This window comes from Oncorhynchus clarkii, chromosome 17 (genome assembly GCF_045791955.1).
Source record: "Oncorhynchus clarkii lewisi isolate Uvic-CL-2024 chromosome 17, UVic_Ocla_1.0, whole genome shotgun sequence".
NCBI lineage: Eukaryota > Metazoa > Chordata > Actinopteri > Salmoniformes > Salmonidae > Oncorhynchus > Oncorhynchus clarkii.
This window is the reverse complement of record NC_092163.1, coordinates 15,764,972-15,781,089: the sequence shown is the minus strand read 5'-3', so window position 1 is coordinate 15,781,089 and position 16,118 is coordinate 15,764,972. Positions and strand designations below refer to the sequence as shown.

The 16,118-nt window shown below is 44.2% G+C and overlaps 1 protein-coding gene across 4 annotated transcripts; it reads right to left on the bottom strand.

The window, feature by feature from the left end:
• Nucleotides 1–1,360: 1,360 nt before the first annotated feature.
• LOC139370332 (mitochondrial glycine transporter B-like) lies at nt 1,361–16,046 on the bottom strand. 4 transcript variants are annotated; one of them, XM_071109750.1, is made up of 8 exons: nt 15,560–16,046; nt 15,240–15,347; nt 11,385–11,509; nt 9,337–9,421; nt 7,094–7,276; nt 5,772–5,940; nt 5,150–5,313; nt 1,361–4,917 (listed from the first exon to the last, which is right to left on the bottom strand). In XM_071109750.1, the coding sequence occupies exons 2-8, from the start codon at nt 15,252–15,254 to the stop codon at nt 4,795–4,797; spliced, it is 864 nt and encodes a 287-aa protein (XP_070965851.1). In that variant the 5' UTR covers nt 15,255–15,347; nt 15,560–16,046; the 3' UTR covers nt 1,361–4,794. The 4 variants fall into 4 exon arrangements, with proteins under 4 accessions (XP_070965851.1, XP_070965853.1, XP_070965854.1 ...); XM_071109752.1 differs by having other exon boundaries at nt 15,555–16,013; XM_071109753.1 differs by having other exon boundaries at nt 15,240–15,368; nt 15,560–15,949.
• Nucleotides 16,047–16,118: the final 72 nt, after the last annotated feature.

Below are 16,118 nucleotides of genomic sequence, written 5' to 3'. Positions count from 1 at the left end.
GGCGGAGCAAGACCATGGTGCTTGCCTACGGAGCATCAAGAGGAACTGCCCCTCCCTACATTCAGGCTATGCTCAAACCCTACATCCCAATCCAAGTACTCCGTTCTGCCACCTCTGGTCTCTTGGCCCTCCCACCCTTATAGGAGGGCAGCTCCCGCTCAGCCCAGTCTAAGCTCTTCTCTGTCCTGGCACCCTAATGATGGAACCAGCTTCCCCCTGAAGCTAGGACAGCTGAGTCCCTGCCCATCTTCCAAAAACACCTGAAGCCCTACCCTTTCAAAGAATATAAAATAATCCCCTTCCTCACCTCAAGAAAAAGTATACTTACTCTGCCTGTGATATGTGGTTGTCCCACCTAGCATTCTTAAGATGAATGCACTAACTACCAGTCACTCTGGATAAGTGTAAATGCAGGAAGCAATGAGTCATACAAGACCATATCTATCTATATCTAATGGCTGATAATCCATTGAAAGACCAGACTTCTCTGTGAACTCCTCACTCGTTTGATATCTCATCACTGTCTTTTAGTTTCCCTCTCTGTCACTGGTTAACCACCTTACTCTGCTTATATCGGCCAAGTCTGTTTGCATTATGGATTGGTACAGTACTCACGAGTGTATGTATTTCTCATGGTTATGCAGGTTATTTTAACAGGGTCAATGGTAAGTGTGAGAGTAAATACAGTGGATTGGTGTTTCAAGGAAGATCTGTCCTACTATGCAAGGAATCTGTGCTGTTAGAGAATACTTGCTAAAGAGGTCATTTAAGAATACGTTATCCTGACCTCAGTCTTAGTGACTGTGTCCTTGTGCATATCAGCATGTGTCGATCACACTGATTATTTCCCCCCTCTCCACATCAGGGAAAGTCAGCTGTGGGGCTGTCTTGTGCAGTGACCGTCTCTTCCTCAGGACACATGGGCCCCGGTGTTCTGAGGACATGAGCTGTAGTCCGTCACTGTCTGTTATGTCAATGTGGTGTTGCTTTGGAGAGACCAGCGGGCTATACAACAAATTAGGATCAATGAGTTAGCCAGCTAACTTTGATAAGCAACCAGAAATAACTATTGATCTTCTGGTTCATTATAAAAGCTTAACTTAGATGTGTGTTCATTTGTTTAATCAATTAGATCATGCCCATCTCATGCTTGTTTTAATAAAAAATTAAAACTTAACTTCTTCTTAAAGTCCTTATCTGGTTAACTCCTTGATCAGCGTTGTAGTAACCCCTGGTACTGAGGTTTGAGCCTGAAAATACAGCAGCTCAAGGTAAAGAGACTCACAAAGGATGATAACATGATGAACCAATGTTGAAGTTAATCTAGGCAAAGATTGAATCAAATAAACACCAGGAATTATACAAAAATGGGGGGAATTTTATTCACTTAAAAACAAAACAGGCACAGCATCGGTCTGAGCAAACTCACACACACAGACAAAATATTGACAATAATAACAGACAATATACAGTGTAAAGTCACAATATCAAGGACAATAGTGATAGCGATGATAATCGCCAAGGTAAGAATGTTATGGCAAAAAACAACTTGGTGTAACGACAACACAAACACACAGACAAGGGCTGAAGAGCTACCAATTCTCAAGAAATGTCAATCACCCCAGTCCTTTTACCAGCCGCTGCTAAGGGGCTTGAATGAATGAATAAATATGCGTTGAATTCTAAAGTGCAGTCACTGACTGGCATTGAGCTAGGGTTAACTCAGTGTTTCCCCTCTCAATGACTCAAACTACTCAGCGGCCAGTTTATTAGGTCCGTTCACAAAAATGGTTTCGCTCCTACAGACAGTGAGTCACGTGGCCGTGGCTTGCTATAAAAAGCAGGCAGACAGGCATCAACGCATTTAGTTACCAGTCGATTGAACGTTAGAATGAGAAAAATGAGTAACCTACGCAACTTTGAGTGTGGTATGATCGTTGCTGCCAGGCGCGCCGGTTCCAGTATCTCGGAAACGGTCGGCCTCCTGGGTTTTTCACTCACGACAGTGTCTAGGGTTTACGGAGAATGGTGCGACAAACAAAAAACATCCAGTAAGCGGCCGTCCTGTGGGTGAAAACAGCTTGTTAATGAGAGGTCGAAGGAGAATGGCAAGAATTGTGCAAGCTAACAGGAGGGCCACAAACAGGCAAATAATGGCGGGGAACGGCATTTCGAGATGCGCAACTCATCTATCCTAGTCTAGGATGGCCTATTGCAACAGACAACCACACCGGCGTCCGGTCCTATAAGTTATAAACAAGCGCTTCCAGTGGACACGTGATCTCCAACACTGGACAACTGAGGAGTGGAAAAACATTGTCTGGTCAGACGAATCCAGGTTCCTGTTGCTTCATACTGATGGCAGAGTCAGGATTTGGCATAAACAACAGGAGTCCATTGCCCCATCCAGGCTGGTGGCGGTGGTGTCACGATGTGGGTAAAGTTTTCCTGGCGCACGTTTAGGTCCCTTGATAGCAATTGAGCAATGTTTCCACGCCCCAAAGAATTCAGGTTGTTCTGGAAGCAAAGGGGATTCGACCCGGTACTAGATGGATGTACCTAATAAACTGTTTTGTCCTTTTCATTTGTGTGTGTAAAACACAAAAACAGTTGGCAAACAGTGATTGTAGTGATGGTACTGGATTTAAATCAGTTTCTCTCAGCCATCTCTGGTCCTCAAAGCTTCAGGCTCTATAGACTGAGTATTCCAAACATTAAGAACACCCTCCTAATACTGAGTAGCGCTCACTTAGTGTATATTTTGAATCTGTAACAATACTTTTAAATATAACACATCTCTTTAAAACTGACATGTTCAAAAAATAATACCCATGACATGGCACACTGGACACTGTGGGTTAAAAAATATACACGTGTATGGGCTTCCAAAAATGAACTACTGAAAATGCTGAATACATAGGCCTATTCATTTACAAAACTAATAAGAGACCATCCAGGACCATGGCTGTGCATCACTGATATGGATTCCTATATTTAGCTGGGTAGTGTACATTAGTGCACACCGTAGCAAAATGTTTTGCATTGAAAAACAAAAACATTTTACATGTCATTTAGGACAAGATAAGCTAGTCCCTCCGGTTTGCTTTCTTTTTGTGACTACTGAATCTGGCCCATGTAATACAGTGATGCTGAAGCTGCATGTTCATGATCGTGATGTTGACTATTGTCTCACAATGCTACAGCACAATGGGGGCCAGAGTTGCATTGTCTGGGTTCCAATGGCATTGACTAGAGCCAATTATCCATCTATGACTCTGGGATTGACTATCATTACTGGTTAGATAAAGCACATCCGGTCTACAACACTGCAACCAGAATGGAATGCACTAGAAATGAGATCCCAGTTGAATTGGGTATAGAGAACACCTGCTGTACACTATTTTAATATGGCGAAGTATGCCAATGCCAAGTTGCTAGTAGCTAATTATGCAGTTGCAGTATAGAAAATATCAGCCTAGTCTTTTGCTACAATGCACAGCAATATTGTCTTGATTGTCCAAGCTAGTAAGAAATATTTTTGTCAGTCAATAAATATCGTATTTCCTTCAGTCAGTCGACAGGTCACAATAATCACTGTGCTGTTATAATGTATTCTGCCAGTCATTTGTAAATATGTTGCGTGGTTATGGCACTGGGTAGCTTTGTCCAGTCCACTACACTTTTAGCCAGCGGATAACCTCTTGCTGAGCTAATTCAATCAAAGCTGCTGTTTCGTCTTGGGAGTGTTAGAGACACTAACTGTGTTAGTCCCAGTCATTCATAGTCATAGACAGTGGTAGTGGGTGACAGTCGGCGACAGTCTCTGTCACTGGAGTGGTATTCAGAGCTAAACCACAGTGGTCATAGTCTGAGGGTCTGTCCCATAGAAATATAATTAGATCATTCTCTATGGCCTCCCCAGTCTGAGAGTCTCCCTCATAGAAATATAATTAGATCATTCTCTATGGTCTCCCCAGTCTGAGAGAGTCTCCCCCATAGCAATATAATTATATCATTCTCTATGGTCTCCCCAGTCTGAGAGGGTCTCCCCAATATAAATAGATCATTATCTATGGTCTCCCCAGTCTGAGATTCTCCCCCATAGAAATATATCATTATCTATGGTCTCCCCAATCTGAGAGGGTCTCCCCCATAGAAATATAATTAGATCATTCTCTATAGTCTCCCCAGGCTGAGGTTCTCCCCCATAGAAATAGATCATTCTCTATGGTCTCCCCAGTCTGAGAGGGTCTCCCCAATATAAATAGATCATTCTCTATAGTCTCCCCAGTCTGAGGTTCTCCCCCATAGAAATAGATCATTCTCTATAGTCTCCCCAGTCTGAGGTTCTCCCCCATAGAAATAGATCATTCTCTATGGTCTCCCCAGTCGGAGAGGGTCTCCCCCATAGAAATATATTAAATACCTCCCTATGGTCTCCCCCATAGAAATAGATAGTTCTCTATGGTCTCCCCAGTCAGAGAGGGATCAGTTCAGTTCTCAGAAAAAGGGGATGTCATTTAAGGTCAGGGTTGACAATGTAAGGACATACATCAAACATTCACAATTCTCATAAACAACATGTAAAACACACACACACACTCTTCCATGCCACAGACACCCACTTCTTTCTTTCCCAAGCTAGTTGCAGTGATAAACAGTCCCTACACCTCCTCTCTCCCTCCTCCTTCACCCCTTCTCATCCTCCTCTCTTTCTTCTACTTCATACTGCTGCTTTGTATAAAAACAAGTCCCCATATTCCTCCTTTATCAGTTCCTCCCTGTCTCCTCTCCTCAGGACTTGAGTCCCATGCGGGCCATCAGCTGTTCGTAGACGGTCCAGGCCATGGCTGCCATCAGAGTCCTCCTCAGAGAGCGTGGCACAGCCCCACGGAAGAAACCCCTCAGACCATGCTCCTGAAGGAGAGAGAAGAGTTCACTGTTCAGTTGGTAAAAACAATAGTGTGCGCAAGAAGAGATGTTCAGTCGCTTTTGGAGGAACATTTACGTTCAATAAGAAGTGCTCCATAGTGATATCTCATGTATTAAAATACCCTCAGAATAGGAAAAATTGGAAGACCAAGAATGGTACCTTACACATAGGAAATGAATCATGTAGTGTATATTTTCATTAAGATTCAGGCCTCACCGTATAGATGTAGCAAATGGCGTCCTTGGTGGTCCAGTGGGCGGGGCTGACCTGGATGTGAGTCTTGACCACGTCAGCTGGCTGGGTGACCACAGAGGCTAGGACTCCGGCCATCACCCCACAGCCAAAGTTCCCTAATGGGGCATAGGGTGACGAGCTCACCTCTGAGAGAAGAGACCGCACAGAGAATGGTCAGACCTACACGGGCACTAACAGAAAATACAGCGTCAGGTAACCTAGTGGTTAGAGTGTTGGACTAGTAACCGAAAGGTTGCAACATCGAATCCCCGAGTTGACAAGGTAAAGGTCAAGGTCGTTCTGCTCCTGAACAAGGCAGTTAACCCACTGTTCCTTGGCCGTCATTGTAAATAAGAATTTGTTCTTAACTGACTTGCCTATTTAAAAAAGGTAAAATAAACATGTCATTATTCTGGATTACTTGGAATTCACATGCAAGCAATACCCCACATGGCGTTTAATAGCTGTTTACACTAACAGACGCCAATGTAAAGAAATCCTGCTGAAGTAACACACTTGACTATTCAGTGTGTCGGTGTGACATTTTGTAGTCTCTCACTCGCCCTCTTCCCCTCCTCTCACATAGAGAGTGTGTTTCTCTTACCCGGTGGCAGGGACCTCTTGGCCTGGCTGTAGAACATGACATAGATGCCAGAGAAGGGGGCGTCTCGGAGCAGTGTGGCCGTCAGCCCGGAGAACAGAGCCCTGGGTCCCTCCGTCTCACACACGCTCTTCAGAGCTCCCAGGACGCTCACGTAGTTGTACCGTCCGCTCTGCGCAACACACACAGTAATACAACACATTATACACTACAACCACAGTAGATCACGTAGTTATACCGTCCACTCTGGAATACCTACAGATTACCAAGAGGGTTGGGGTCGGTTCCATTTCAATTGACTGAATTGAAATGGAATTGACCCCAACTCTGAATACAGCGAAGGACAGCTCATAGTAATGACCGGAATGGAGACAATGGAATGGTATCAAACACATGGTTTTCATCTGTTTGATACCTTCCCATTCACTCCATTCCGGCCATTATTATGAGCCGTCCTCCCCTCAGCAGCCTCCACTGATTGAAAACTAACTCAATACACAACATTACACACAACTACTAGCAACATTTAAACACTAAACCAGATAGATATCCACCACCTCTGGAAACCAACGGAGCCCCATTAATAAACAGATGACACGTAGTCATACAGATGAAGAAACTAGCAGGTGACATAGTTACATTAAACATTTGTAGTCGTGACATATCCTCTACGCACAGCTAGATGCCCAGTCCTTATAAAACCAACACAACAGAATTTATTCAAATGCAGATAGAAGCGTTTAATTCCCAAGGCAATCAGCTCTCATCAGATAACCTTCTCTCTCTCCACGCTCTCTCGCCTCTCTTTTCCCTTCATCTTCTCCTTCTCTCTCTGCGGTGGCAGGCTGCTAATTCTACCATAATCTTCTCTCTAATTCTACCTTCCAGCTCCAGCCCAGACACCATAAATATCCCAGCCTATCTGCTAGTGCTTGTTCTATGTTATTACTGAACCACCAACTCCTCCCCTTCCTCCTTTGTTTACTTCCTGACTTCATTCTCCCTTTCCTCACACACATTCTGATTCTGAACCATTCCTCATCTTAATTCATATATCCTTCCAACCCTTCTTCTATCCATTCATGCTTATCTTCCTCCTAATCAATCCTAAACATACATGGCTGTAGCAACCCTTACCTCATCCTTGCTCCTCTCCCTCCACCTCCTTCTCTCCATCCTACACCATTGCCTCAAAGTATTTTTCCATCCTGATATAGTTGCAACAACCTCTCGCCCACTCAACCATGCCTTAATCCCAGCTCCTTTCCCTTTCCATCTTTTATTTTAGTCCATCCCCATTCACAACACCGAGAAGAAGCTCTCACCTCGAAGCGTGTCTTGATGACGGTGACAGGCAGCATGCAGACCCCAGCCACGGCCCTGGCCCCGGCCCCCAGCAGCACAGCCTCCCCAGCGTTAGGGGCCCGGCCCTCCTGGAAGTAGTGCTGCTTCAGTGAGTAGAAGGTAGAGAAGTAGATCCCTACGCCTGGGATACAGCGCACAAAAGACTGGAGAGAGATAGAGTATGAGGACAGAGATAGAGGAGAGAGAGAGTGCGAGGACAGAGAGAGAGTGCGAGGACAGAGAGAGAGAGTGCGAGGACAGAGAGAGAGGTGAGAGAGGGAGAGAGAGAGAGGAGGGCGAGATAGAAAGTTCAAGATTTAGATTGTAGCTGAATTCTTCTTTAAGGTAGAAACTATGGTGAAGTGGATAAAGACGGTGGAACTCAGACATGACATCCACTGAGTTTTTAAACGACGGAGCGCGACATGTTTCAACAACAATAAATCAGCACAATCAACTTTTTGGGGTTTTCAAATTGCTGCCGTCTTGGAGCTAGAATTGTTATCATGTATATTGTGCTAATGAGAACACGATAAAAGAGTCAAGGAGAGCCATGTACAATTCGGGGAAATGCGCAAACGAGGCATTTGTGATAAGTACAGTTGAAGTCGGAAGTTTACATACACTTTAGCCAAAACTCACAATTCCTGACATTTAATCGCAGTAATAATTCCGTCTTAGGTCAGTTAGGATCACCACTTGATTTTAAGAATGTGAAATGTTAGAATAATAGGAGAGAGAATGATTTATTTAAGCTTTTATTTCTTTCATCACATTCCCAGTGGGTCAGAAGTTTACATACACTCAATTAGTATTTGGTAGCATTGCCTTGAAATTGTTTAACCTGGGTCAAAGGTTTCGGGTAGCCTTCCACAAGCTTCCCACAATAAAATGGGAAGACCCATTTGCGACCAAGCTTTAACTTGAGATGTTGCTTCAATATATCCACTTCATTTTCCTCCCTCATGATGCCATCTATTTTGTGAAGTGCACCAGTCCCTCCTGCAGCAAAGCACCCCCACAATATGATTCTGCCACCCCCGTGCTTCACGGTTTTGATGGTGTTCTTCGGCTTGCAAGCCTCCCCCTTTTTTCCTCCAAACATAACAATGGTCATGGCCAAACAGTTCTATTTTTGTTTCATCAGACCAGAGGACATTTCTCCAAAAAGTACGATCTTTGTCCCCATGTGCAGTTGCAAACCGTAGTCTGGCTTTTTTATGGTGGTTTTGGAGCAGTGGCTTCTTCCTTGCTGAGCGGCCTTTCAGGTTATGTCGATAAAGGACTTGTTTTACTGTGGATATTGATACTTTTGTACCTGTTTCCTCCAGCATCTTCACAAGGTCCTTTGCTGTTGTTCTGGGATTGATTAGCACTTTTCGCACCAAAGTATGCTCATCTCTAGGAGACAGAACGGGTCTCCTTCCTGAGCAGTATGACAGCTGCGTGGTCCCATGGTGTTTATACTTGCGTACTATTGTTTGTACAGATGAACGGGGTACCTTCAGGCATTTGGAAATTGCTCCCAAGGACGAACCAGACTTGTGGAGGTCTACAATTTGTTTTCTGAGGTCTTGGCTGATTTCTTTTGATTTTCCCATGATGTTAAGCAAAGAGGCACAGAGTTTGAAGGTAGGCCTTGAAATACATGCACATATACACCTCCATTTGATTCAAATTATGTAAATTAGCCCATCAGAAGCTTCTAAAGCCATTACATAATTTTCTGGAATTTTCCAAGCTGCTTAATGGCACAGTCAACTTAGTGTATGTAAACCTCTGACCCACCGGAATTGTGATACAGTGAATTATAAGTGAAATAATCTGTCTGTAAACAATTGTTGAAAATATTACATCTGTCCTAACCAACTTGCCAAAACTATAGTTTGTTAACAAGACATTTGTGGAGTGGTTGAAAAACGAGTTCTAATGACTACAACCTAAGTGTATGTAAACTTCTGACATCAACTGTACACGGGGCCGCCATCTTTATGCATCTCTGCTATTGTTCACACAAAAGAAAACAGTTGTAAAAATTTTTTTTTTTAAAGTTCCGTCGTTTTTGGAGAGTGACGTGATCTACTAAGAAGGTCTGGTTCTTAGAAAATGATTCACTAACCAAAGTGATACAGTAAGTCAGACTTTGATCACAGACTGTGTTAAAACAGGGAAAGTAAACCACAAGATGAACAGGGAAGCCAGACCGCTTCGATTAGACTCTCACCGGTGACACTCCCTTCCACAGGCCCAGGAAGCTCTCTGTCCGAATGACCTGGATAAGCACCGTCATCATCCCCACCTTAGGAGCTCTGAGACAGGAGATAAATAAATGGTTACACACACACACACACACCCATTAAGCTTAGAGACTAGATACTTGAAAATAAGCGAAAGTCTAAAAATACAGATTCACCTGTAGATATGTTCCCAACACGTCTTCGGTGGTCAATTCTAGTGAGGAGTTGTTAGCATGGAAGTGTGTTCAATTAGCATGTATGGGCCAAATGAGGGGATTCAAACTGTCTGAAAGCTACTGAAGAGGGATTCTACCCTGCACTGTGTATCTCACAGCGTGTTTGTATCGGTGTTTATGCAAGTATACATGCGCGAGTGTGTGTGCCTGTATGTCTCCGGCTCTTTCTGTGTATGTGTCCTAAAGACTAGAGCTGGGACGAGAAACCAAAAATTACCGACACTGACATCCCATATCATACCGAGGAAATTTTGCGAATGCATATATGAAAGCATCACGCTGCCGGAGCGCAACACTTTCATCTAGGCCGTTTTATTTGAGCCAATCAGAGCCGTGTTCTATCCCAAGCTTCCAACACCTGCTGTTGGCAGTTCTCCCAAGTGATGTTGCGAGTGGCCTTGTTCATTAGCGGGGTCAAATGAACAGAGACAAACAAACTGCCGTCCCAGAAATCCAAGAACAATTGCTACCAAATAAGGACGCTGTGTCGGTTGTTTGGGCCTATTCTGGTTTTCAACCTAGTGACATTGAGCAGAGTGAGGCGATGTGCTTGAACTGTCGCACAACTATAACAACCACTCGAGGTAACACCAACAACTGTTTCCACCCTTTGAAACACAGGCAGGTAATACAGCATGACGAACGCATGGCGAAGGAGAATTAGGCAGAGGTCAACAAGTGTCATGACTAGGGCTGTCATGAAAAGTTGTCAGCGGGTGACTGTGATGCAAATAACTGCCTGACATAAACGTGTTTAGCATTTCTGGCTACCACACATAGCCTACAAGCCACTGATGCAGACCTTTGGAACATATACATTTTCAGTCAAATAAATCCATTTAATATTATTTTATTTAACCTTTATTTAACTAGGCAAGTCCGTTAAGTACAAATTCTTATTTACAATGACGGCCTAGGAACTGTGGGTTAACTGCCTTGTTCAGGGGCAGAACGACTGGCTTACAGCATTACGATAAATCCATTGGATATTTTAGGCAGGTCTAAAGAAACATTATGAGGAAGAAAATGTAGCCTATTTCAGAAGAACAAAGTGATTTAAAGGGAGAATGAAGGGCTGAGTACCGGACATTAGCAGAAGTTAGCAAGTTTGGTAGGCAATCAGCGGCATCAGAGCGCAGTTTTGGAGCCTCGTTACCGAGACTCAACGGTCATGTGGAATTTGACTGCGGCCATGACTCATAACTGCCGGTGTGGCGGTAATATGGTCACTATAACAGCCTTAGTCATGACAAGAGCAGTGCCCAGGGACAACAACGCAACAAGGAATCGTTTGCATACACAACTTACTATGCAACACACACTAACCGATGGAATGAAATTACAGATGACATAACGTATCACATCGCAAAAGAAGATGGTTCACAATCTGGACAAGAAATACAATGTCATGGCAAAATAGCATCGGAGCTGAAACGGGTGCAGAGCAGTATTTGGCAACAACTGAAATGTGATCCAGTAGGACGGCGAAGCCCTACATGTCATTGACACTGCACAACATCGAAGCTGAAGCTGCGCTGCAGGTGCTTTGTAGACGGTTTAAAATACAGGTCTCTTCCTGTCGCAGTGTTACATCATCTTTTAAACGCTGGATCACCTGGTAACCAAATAACTTAGGATAATATATTATGGCCATTTCTTTGACACAGTGTAAATAGGGTGCAAACGGAGAGTAACTGTGCACCTCCCCCCAAAATAATTTAGCCTAATTGAATCGCAACAAATGTGTCCATTTATGGCGATGTGGATTGTTGTCCGTATTGCCGAGCTCCACTACATACCCAGGCTTCATGGTGTTCTGCAGGGTCTGCAGGCGCGTCTTGACCAGGTCCAGAGGCTGGAAGAGCAGCGTGGAGCAGGTACCGCTGAGGGAGCCACACATGAAGGCCTTGAGAGCTGGATGCGCCTGCGGGGGGCATGGAGCGAGAGCGAGATGGGAGGAGAGAAGAGGGTGAGAAAAAAAGAGGACGAGGGATAAGCACACGTCCACATGTCGTTTTATGTGTGACTGATGCTACGTACACGGGCATGTAGGAAGGCAATACAGCTTACACCGCACAATCCGTTTGTGAAAACACAAACGACGCCCTAAAAGGCTACGCACAGTACGGAAACATGTTCATGATGTATGCACAAGTACACGCAGATATAACAACACAACCAGTGGTGATGGAGATGCGTGCAGACAGTCGACACACAACCAGTGGTGATGGAGATGCGTGCAGACAGTCAACACACTAACAGAGGAGCTGTCATGGCGAATCACATGGAGACTGAGCGTTCTCATTATTCACACGTCTGATGGACATACATGGAAGGGGGAGATGTACACAGACAAACACTAAATATAGCTCGAGACGCAGGGATAAATGGGACACACACTGATAAATACCAACACACAGGCGCACGTACATACATACATAAACCATTTCACTGCACACTCCCCTTACTCATCTGGACAAAAGGAATGTATATGCGAGGATGATGATCATCGACTACAGCTCAGCCTTCAATATCATAGTGCCCTATAAACTCATTACAAAGCTCACGACCCTGGGTCTGAACTCCTGCCTATGCAACTGGGTCCTGGACTTCCTGACGGGCCACCCCCAGGTGGTGAAAGTAGGCAACATTACGTGCTCGACACTGATTCTCAACACTGGGGACCCACAAGGGTGCGTCCTCAGGCCCCTCCTGTATTCTCTGTATGGCCTCACACAGTTCCAACTCCATCCTCAAGTTTGCTGACAACACAACAGTAGTAGGCCTGGTTACCAACAACGACGAGATGGCCTACAGGGAGGAGGTAGGCACTCTGACGGCATGGTGCCTGGTAAACAACCGCTCCCTCAACGTCAGCAAAACAAAGGAGCTGATTGTGGACTTCCGTAGGAACCAGGTCGGACAGCCCCCATCCTCATCAACAGGACCGCGTGGAGACGGTCAAGAACTTCAAATTCCTCTGTGTAGATGTCTTAGAAAAGCTAAAATGGTCAAATCACACGGACACCGTGGTGAAGGCGGCAGAACAACTTCAGGAGGCTGAAGAAATTGGGCCTCTCTAAGAGGGCCCTCAGTGTTCTACAGGAGCACCATCGAGAGCATACTGTCGGGCTGCATCACAGCCTGGTACGGCAACTCCACTGCCTCTGACCGTAAGGCACTTCAGAGGGTGATACGCGCAGCCAAACGCACCACTGGGTGCACACTGTCTGCCCTCCAGGACATCTACAACACCAGGTGTTGCAGGAAGGCCAAGAAGATCATCATTGACCTCAGCCACCGTAGCCACGGCCTGTTCTCGCAGCTTCCATCACTCAGATGCAGGCAGTACAGGAGCATCATGGCTAAAACTGGAAGACTGGCCAATAGTTTCTACACCCAGACCATCAGGCTGCTGAATAGCTACCACGTCAGCATCCTACTACCCCCTCCCCCCGGCTACTCCACCATGGACATTTCCTCCCCACCCCAATGACATTCATCACTGTTGCAGATGTAAATATGTATATTCTTCTTATTATTTATATTGTTTTATTTCACTTGGTCCCCACACCTCCTCAACAGTCTTTATTCTGCCTCAATGGACATGTATTTATTCATCACTGCTTCAGTTATGTTTATAGTGCTATTTCTATTGTTTTTTATAACAATTTATTGTTTTATTTCACGTAGTCCTGCAGCAGATGTTCACTGTACCATCCAACTACACCTGCAACCCTGTACATGTGAATTTTAAACACTCAATCTGAAACACATGGACACACAAACATACATACAAACAAAGACATATAGATGCTGACAGGCGGATGATGCCGGGTCTCAAATACTGTAATCATGGTGATTAACAATTACTTTTAAAAGCATGTAGACGCAACTGCACAACAGCATAGCATGAAAACGCATCCACATTGGCACTTGACAGTAACACACACACGACACTGGCTATCCTCCCTACCTTTCCCAGGATGCTTGAGGGCTTGCCTCCTTGAGAATCCTGTTTCTGTTGCATGTCTCCCTCTTTCACCTCTCTCCCTCTCTGTGCTGCTGCTACGAACAGCATATTACAAAATAAGACATCTCCATCTCTCACTTCCCTCTCTCTCGATCTAAAACACAATGGTTTGCTTCTCGATCTAACACACAATGGTTTGCTGCTGCTACCCCTCTTCTCGCCCCCACCCACAGGCTTCTAAATTGGTTTATCTCTCAATTGCTTGTTGATTCGCACACACACACATATACAACAGAACTGCGCTGCTCTCTCCCCTCCCCTCTAAATCGCTTTCTGACCAATTTTGTCTCTATGAAATGTGAGTCATGCAGTGGCTGTGTCTCTGTGTGTGATTTAGACTGTGTGTGTGAGAGAGTGTCTGTGATTTAAACTGTGTGTGTGTGTGGGAGAGAGAGAAAGAGAGAGAGAGAGAGAGAGAGAGAGAGAGAGAGTCTGTCTCTGTGTGTGTGTCACTAAATATGGGTCACTGAGAATTGGATGGTGGTGGGAGACTGGTTATGCAAATTAATGTGTGACTTTCAGCCTGTGTGCACTATACGGTCTTCCCCAGGCCAGGATGACATAACCAATGTAAAATTAGTGTAGTAGAATAGTACAATGTTTGCACAGAAAATACAACTTTCTCCGTCTATGGCAGCCTCCTTTATCCCGACGTCACAGGCTCAGGCCCACAGCACATTATTCTCATCATTACAAAAAAAGTCCTATTTTTCTAAAGAATGCCATGGCAACAAACAACTATGACCAATAAAGGGCTGCCTATAGAACATTAAACGGTGTTGGGCCTCACCTCCATGCACTTCGGAAGATTTCAACTCCTTACTTCTACACCTGCATTGCTTGCTCTTTGGGGTTTTAGGCTGGGTTTCTGTACAGCACTTTGAGATATCAGCTGATGTACGAAGGGCTATATAAATAAATTTGATTTGATTTGAATATAGTCAAATCCTGCTTTTGACCGCAGGTATTCAAACCAAATCTTTGCAGAAAACGAATTTAGCTAACTGTTTGTGCCATCATTCTGTTACCAAACATTGCACCTGCAATGTTCAAGTAAATGTGTTTTAGTAACATTTGTGGAATTTGGTAGAAGTAGTCCTTGTGCAGAGAGTTGTATGGTTTAACTCTGCAGTCATTGGTTTTTATTTGACATACATTTTAAAGCTGCAATATGTAACTTTTGGGTGAAGACCAAATTCACAGAAATTGAGTTATAGATCTGTCATTCTCATTGAAAGACTAATTAGACCTGCTCTATGTGCATATTTCTATGCTTCCTGTTCTTAATTTTGTTGTTTGCGTCTTACTTTTGTACACCAACTACAAACATCTGAAGATATATTTTTGGTAATGGAAAATATATTTCACAGCGGTTTATATGGTTTAAAAAAAACGATACCCAACACTTTTGTCATATAAACTTAAATTAGGCGAACTATTAGATTTTTAGCAACCAGGAAATGGTGGAGCGTTTTCTGCAGTTTTAATTAAACTGAATCTTCTGAGACTGAGTATCACTCTGTCAGGTTAGCTCGCTTGTATAGTAACAAAGACGAAGATGCCAGACGCCTGTGAACTACAGTGTTCATGTATACATTTGTAGCTAACGTTACTAACTTACCAGTGCCAACTCCATTTTTGATGATGCAGTGGATGAATCCTGAAGGAGCGATTCGAGCGCCTCCTTCCCTTCTCTTGCCGTCTTGTCGCTGTTTGTTTACAGCCCCAACTACAGTGAGGGGGTGAATAGCTATACCAATTACATACGCACGTCAACATAATGATGCAATGTTTTCCAGACTCGCTACAGCTACTGAACTATAAAATGACATCAGGTCAAACTGAATATATTAGTTCAAACTGAGCACACTAGTTAGCTACCTCTTTAGCTATTGAAAAAGTGGTCAAATGAGATGGACACGGCACGCAAACATACCTTACCTGGCTTTGAAGTTCGCTAGGGATCGATTATTAATTTCAAAGACATTTTGCCGGTAAGTCGGTCACTACACCAACTAGCGAACTGTTAGCTGAACCAAAAACTAGCGACTTAGTAAGCGCGGACCTTTGAGTAATACTAGAATTGTGTTTAGCGAAAATACTAATTTTACTCGTTAGGTAGCTAGCAAACTGTCTCACCAAAATGACGCAAGCTAGCCAACGTTAGCTGTACTGACTTTGCAAAAGTAGTTGGCTGGCTTTGTACTAAAACGTTTGACTGCTCACAGCAACCGACGTGTATTCATCTACTAGCTAGTAAAATATAATTCACTAGATTTAAAACGTAGACAGCTATGCAGTTGCTGCCATCCACATATTTTTACTGTCAATGACAATGTTGGTCGGTGTCGGGAAAAGTCAAACCTGCGTAGTGAGAGATCATCAATTTCCCCCCCACGTCGCACCAAGCACCTCCTCTCTACCCTGTACCAGTCGGGGCCAACCGGTTTCATCTCGCTTTCCACTGCAAAATATAGTGGGAGGGGAGCATAGGCAATAT

Coding starts and splice junctions, on each gene's coding strand:
- LOC139370332 (XM_071109749.1), bottom strand. CDS start 13,666: ATGCTGTTCGTAGCAGCAGCACAGAGAGGGAGAGAGGTGAAAGAGGGA. Junction 5,314..5,771: donor CAAGAGGTCCCTGCCACCGG/GTAAGAGAAACA, acceptor CTCTTCTCTCAG/AGGTGAGCTCGTCACCCTAT. Junction 4,918..5,149: donor CCATTTGCTACATCTATACG/GTGAGGCCTGAA, acceptor TCTCTCCTTCAG/GAGCATGGTCTGAGGGGTTT.